The 6,057-nt window shown below is 41.7% G+C and overlaps 1 protein-coding gene across 1 annotated transcript; it reads right to left on the bottom strand.

The window, feature by feature from the left end:
• Positions 1-1,052: 1,052 nt before the first annotated feature.
• Positions 1,053-5,435, bottom strand: LOC141505414 (PI-actitoxin-Aeq3a-like). The gene is made up of 4 exons (XM_074211237.1): positions 5,106-5,435; positions 4,462-4,479; positions 1,850-2,018; positions 1,053-1,386 (listed from the first exon to the last, which is right to left on the bottom strand). Exons 1-4 carry the CDS (start codon positions 5,137-5,139, stop codon positions 1,383-1,385), a joined length of 225 nt encoding a protein of 74 aa, XP_074067338.1. The 5' UTR covers positions 5,140-5,435; the 3' UTR covers positions 1,053-1,382.
• Positions 5,436-6,057: the final 622 nt, after the last annotated feature.

Below are 6,057 nucleotides of genomic sequence, written 5' to 3'. Positions count from 1 at the left end.
GCAGAAAGCAATACATAACTGAATATCGATGACCAGTAGAGATGCAAAAAAAGAGAAGAGTGAAAAAAAATGCCTAGAAGAGAACAGAGAGTAAAACTCACAGACTCAGTAATTTAGCAGCATTAGCATTATGAGTTCCCTGGCCAAGCATGCTGCTTATGTCCTATCTGTATGGAGCTTCCTTTCTGTTCTTGGACTATTTGTTGTCCCTTCACTTGGACCCCTCCATCTGAGAGCTCTGGTCAATGCCTGCTCTCTAGGGTTGAGTTTGGGGAAGGGGAGGTTGTTGGTAATTACATATACTACTTGATTAAATACCTTTGGTTTTTACCTAGTAAAAGCAGCATTTCTGAACTATGATTTTGAGTAGATGCTAACTCACAGAGTGCTTTGAGATATCTTTCTGAGGATTCAGATTGGAGAGGCAGGTGAGGTGCTGCAAACAATCCTTGTTCCAGAAAGTTGTTTTTGTGTCATTGAACCTAAGTCTGCCTCTCTGCACCTTGGATCCAATGCTCCCAGGGGCAATAAACAGGGTCAAGCAATGCAAGTCTATTCCTGTTGCCCATGATGACCCTCAAGATATTTGAAAAGAGACATTTTGCTCCTCCTTGAGATTTCTCTTCTCATGGCCATATTCCTTCAATCAGTTATGTATGGGATGGTTGCTAATACTTTCTCCATTCTATGTACTTCCCTCTAGACTCCCATTTGTCAATATTCTTACCAAATTGTGTGATCCAGAACTGAAAGTCACACCCTATAAATGACCTGCCCAGGGCAGAAGACTGCAGGATTATCATTTCCTTCATTAGGGACTCCAGGCTGCCTTAATGTAGCCCAGGATGATATGAGCTTTGGGGACTGCTATCATTTATCTAGTCCTCTTTGGGTGGTGAGGTGAAGTCTCTTGCCTAATGTCAACTGAGGAGTAAACAGCATAATCTTCATGGAAGTCCTGGTTTTCTTACTCTAAATGCAATGTTCTCTTCACCACAGTGCTCTGTGATTGTTATGAAAGAAATGCTTTGCACACCTTAAAATTTGTGAAAGTTACAATTTATTTTGATTGAAAAGGTTAAAGAAAGGATTGGTGAATCAGGGTTACACTTGTTAAGAGATATTGAACCAGTTGAATGCCAGAAGCTTGAGAAGTAAAGTCAGTAACCCCACAACAGAGAAGTTAAGTATAGGTAAAAATGGGAGAGACTCTGAATAGAAGAAACTTCATTGATCTTGGTTAGTGCCTTGGAGCCTACTTCCACTCATCATCTCAGGAACTTTCCAGTAGGTAGATTTTATTGAAAAAGAGCAAAACAGGCAATTAAGTCACTGGACCAGGAACACAGGGAGCCTGGTTTAGGGCCAATATAGTTGGTTGCTCATCTGGAAAACAAACAGAAGTTTTGATAACAATCTTTTACGTTCTCTTTCCTCTCTCCAACTCTGGCCACAACTCTTCTCTTTACCCCAAGGGAACTCCATATATCACTGCACAAAAAATAGAATCTCAGAGTCCCCAGAGACTTTTTATTTAAATTCTTTCACTTTACAGATAAAAGAAATGAGGCCCAGAGAGAAGAAACTTGCCTAAAGACACACAATTAAGTTAAAAGTCAATACTAGTATCCAGCAGATGCTTTGTCTCTAGCTAGAAACTTTTCTCTTGCATTTAATTGGATACTGGAAGCTCAGTAAGAGCATACACTTCTCTGCTTTTCTCCTTGATATGGACTTCTGGTTCTTGGACCTAGGGTCTGAGGCCTCTATTTACCCCAATCCCAACAGGGTCTGTACCTCCCTGTCTTTAGAGTTAGAGAGAGTTGAATGAGGAATCCCCAAGACTTACTTATGTGGCTGACAGGTATATGCACATTGTTGCATATCTAGGAAGTTGTTTTTGTTGCCTCCACAGCCCCCATAAAGGAACATTTTGCACTGATTTTCTTTTGTGTCGAAGTAGTATCGAGGTAAAGTAGCCCTGCACTTTCCAACGACCATGGGCAGGGTACAAAGACCTGTGACAAGGCCACACAATGTCAGGAGGCAGAATATTGGGGTAGGGTCCTTGGAATCCAACAGAAAGTCTTTTCTTCCTGGGTTCCAACGATACCCCCCCCCCCCATATCTGCATCATCATAACCCTCATTCCTCTAGGGCTCTAAGGTTTATGGAGTGCTTTCCATTTACTCAGCTATTATCTCACTCATTGATATAATGCATGCAAGGCTCCTAGTTTTTTATAAATGGGGAAACAGAAGCCCAGAGAGACAATAAATAGCACAAGTTAGGTGTCAAAGTCAGGATGTGAACCCTGGTCTTCTGACTTTAAATTTCTATTCTTTCTACTGCAGTAGGCTTCACTTATCAAGACATATTAAGTTTCAATGAAGCCAGCCCACTGAGAAGTCACTTGGTTTCCCTCAACAGCTGCAGGTAGAGCAGACCCTCAAATATAGCAACAAGACGTTCCCAAAATGGGTGGCTAGGTGGCAAAATGAGTAGAGCACCGAGTCAGGAGTAACTGCATTCAAATCCAGTCTCAGACACTTAATAATTACCTAGCTGTGTGACTTAACCCCATTTGCCTTGCAAAAACCGGGAAAAAAAGGTGGTTCCCAAAGCAAGGGATTGGGAGCCTCAATCCTTCCTAACCTTGATCACAGACACTTATCAGAGTAACTGAAGGTGTTCCTTGTAACCAGAATTCTCTCTAGGCTTCGGTTTCCCTATCTTCAAAATGAAGAAACTGGACTAATGGATTGTTAATGTGTCTTCCATCTCCGACATTCCAGAGCATTTGTGGAAGCATGTAATTGTGGACAGAGTGTTGGACTTGAAGTTAGGAAGACGAGAATTTGAATTCCTCTCCAGAGACCAATTGGATAAGTCACTTAACCTCTCAGCTTCAGCCTCCTGTCCAATCAATTAGGGATAAAAATACCTGTTGCACTTACCTGCATAACGTTGTTATGACATTGGAATGAGATAACAAATCAGTAGGCATTTATTAAGTACTGAGCAATGTGCTAGGCAGTGGAGATACAAAGACACAATTCTTGTTCTCCAAGAGATGATGTAAACAATATAAAGCACTAGATAAATTATTACTATAGTTCATTATTATTTTTCTATTTGTAATATTATATCTTTGTTTTGACTAGATGGCATCAAAGGTGCCCTCTGCATTTTGTGCTCTCTGTTCTAAGTCCCTTCAGTCTTACATATACTATGATCATAGGATCACAAATTTTGCAACAGAAGAGATCTTAGAAGTTATTTAATCAATCAGTCAATTAAGCAACCAGTTACATACCGGAGACTATGCTAGGAGGTAAGTTTTAAAAATGAAATAGTAAACAGTTCCTGCCCTCAAGGAATTTGAATTCTAACCGGGATACCCCCAAATTGCTAGTCCATCCCTCTCATTTTACAGAAAAGAAAACTGAAGTACAGAGAGATTAAATAAGTGATCTCATGAATAATAAGTGACCAATATAGAAATTGAATCCAGATATTCTGCTTTCAGATAAAATGACACTCTTAGGGGAGGCTAGGTGGCACAGAGAATCAAGCATTGGCGTATCTGAGTTCAAATCCAGCCTCAATTGCCTAGCTATGTGGCCTTGGGCAAGCCATTTAACCCCATTTGCCTTACCAAAAAAAAAATGATACTCTTCATCATTGGGTTAACCCATAATTTTATGTCCTGAAATATGATTTTACTTTTTCTCTGTAATAACAACTAGTTTAGAGGGAAGGAATATTGACAAGCTAAGTTGCTTCCCACATTGTCTCCCTAACCTAATCTTCAGTACTCACCTATGACAAATCTTATTGGGCATCAGGGCAGCATCGGCAATGGTAGCAATGGTTTCAAGTTGTCAATAAAGAAACTTGGAAGAGTGATTTTCATTGTGGGACCAACCACTGACACTTAGCCTGTTCTTGGGAACTCTCCTACTGAATCTGTCTGATGCTGAGATCCTACTTCTGGCAGCCAATTTGTTCCTCCATGGTGGCTGCCACTTCTGTTCTCACTCCATTTCTGGGATGGAGCTTAGTTGAATTCCCAGTACCAGTGGCTCCAGGCTTCCAAGAGGTCCCACAAAAATATTGTGAATCAGGATGGAATTCTTGGGTTTGAAGGGATGGACCTGCCTTCTGATTCCTGGGAAAGAGCCCCTCTCAAGCCTGGTAGCCCCCTGACTTCCCCTATCCCATGATTCCTAACATGCCCTAAACAAGCTCATTCAAAGTGATGTCATATAAGCAAAGTCACAAAACATATATTCACTCAGACAAGCTCATGTATGTATATGCCTTTCTGAGAGCCCATATTTGCACAAACATATGAATACACTAAAAACCACCTCACAAAGGTCACAATGGAAAACTCCTGTGATTCCTTTCTCCTTTAATATCCCACCTCCCAACTTCGTACCCAATCTGGCCTCTTACCTGGTAATTCTTTTTCATCTATCCATGATTCAGTGATAGGAGTCGCAGCAAAAATGGCCATGATGGTGAGAAAAAGAGAAAGTAATGCATTTTCTAATAGTGCTAGCCACTGAACTTGACCCCTGAGTCCTATCTCTGGAACTTTACCACTAGCCCTGACCTGTTACTCTTGGCCTTTGGTCCTTGCCCTCAGAATTAACCCTAATCAGATGAGGAATCTGAATTCTTCATCCCAGAATCCTGACCCTAATACATCATTTTCTCCCTTTCCCCTAAATGACTCGGGATTCCAGGCTTTAACAATATTTAGAGCTACTGAAAACTTTCAAACTCCATCTTGCCACAGTTCAAAGACTTCCAAACTCAGAGAGAACCCTTGCCTGTGAGGTGGTGAAATGATTTGGGTATAGTAATTACTCTTCTCTACTTTTCCATTTTCAGGAGACCCCAGAGAAATGCTCTGAATCATAGCAAGTTGTTAAGAACAGGCCTGTGAGCGTCTCTCTATAGAAAGAGTGCCTTCCCCCACCCAGCACCTTCTATAGCCCTTCTAGGATCATTTGGGGCTTCTTTCCTAGGCATACTCACCTCTCAAGGCTATCTTACCCATCCTAACAAATACATATTTTCTTGGCGCCACCTACCTGCCAAAAAAAATGAGAAAAAGAAATTAAGCATGGTTTGCTGAAAAGTGGAGAGACCAGCAAGCCTGGGGTTAGTATTCAACTCAGAGTGGGGATTGGGAGTTGCTGGAAGGAGTTTGGACCTAGTGCACTGCCAACTCCATTTATTTCTGGGGCCAGGGCTAAGGGTCAGGAAGATGAATATCTGGATAGCCACCCATGAAGAACTTTCAGGTGTCAGGAGGCCCAGTTCTGTTGGGGATCAAGGAAAGAAGAATAAAAGGAAGGAAGGAAGGAAGGAAGCAAGGAGGGAAGAAAAGAATGAAGGAAAGAAGGTGGAAAGAAAAGAAGGAACAAAGGAGGAAGGAAAGAAGAGAAGGGTAGACTAATTACATGCATGTGACAACAAAAACACAAATATGGACTTGGGTGAGTCTGAGCCTGGACTTTGGACCCCGCACTGTTGCTTCTTTTTCATTTCTTCACTCACTTTAGGTAGCCAAATAATAGTCTAGAAGTGGATCTATTCAGCCTTGGGAGAATCCTTGTGAACTAGAGAGGTCTGGAGATGTGGGATCATTGTTTGGAGCTGACTGGTACCAAGGGGAGTTTTTTGCTCCAGGGAGGATGAAAGAAGTAATCAATGACACAATATTCGGGTTTTTTAAGAATTTTTTTTGCAAGGCAATGGAGTTAAGTGGCTTGCCCAAAACGCAATTATTAAGTGTCTGAGACCGGATTTGAACCCAGGTACTCCTGACTCCAGGGCTGGTGCTTTATCCACTGGGCAACCTAGCCACCCCCAATGACACAATATTGTAAAGCACTGAACTCTGTGCTGGCACATAGCACCAGAATAAATGCTTATTCTTTTCCTTCCATCCTGTCCCTGATTCATAACGTAAATTGAGTATGTTTCTATGCTCCCTTGGGGAGACCCAAGACAACAACCCAAAACCTAGTGCTAAGGCAT

Source organism: Macrotis lagotis, chromosome 1 (genome assembly GCF_037893015.1).
Source record: "Macrotis lagotis isolate mMagLag1 chromosome 1, bilby.v1.9.chrom.fasta, whole genome shotgun sequence".
NCBI lineage: Eukaryota > Metazoa > Chordata > Mammalia > Peramelemorphia > Peramelidae > Macrotis > Macrotis lagotis.
Note: the sequence above shows the minus strand (reverse complement) of the source record. Positions and strands in the feature narration are given on the sequence as shown.

Coding starts and splice junctions, on each gene's coding strand:
- LOC141505414 (XM_074211237.1), bottom strand. CDS start 5,139: ATGCTTAATTTCTTTTTCTCATTTTTTTTGGCAG.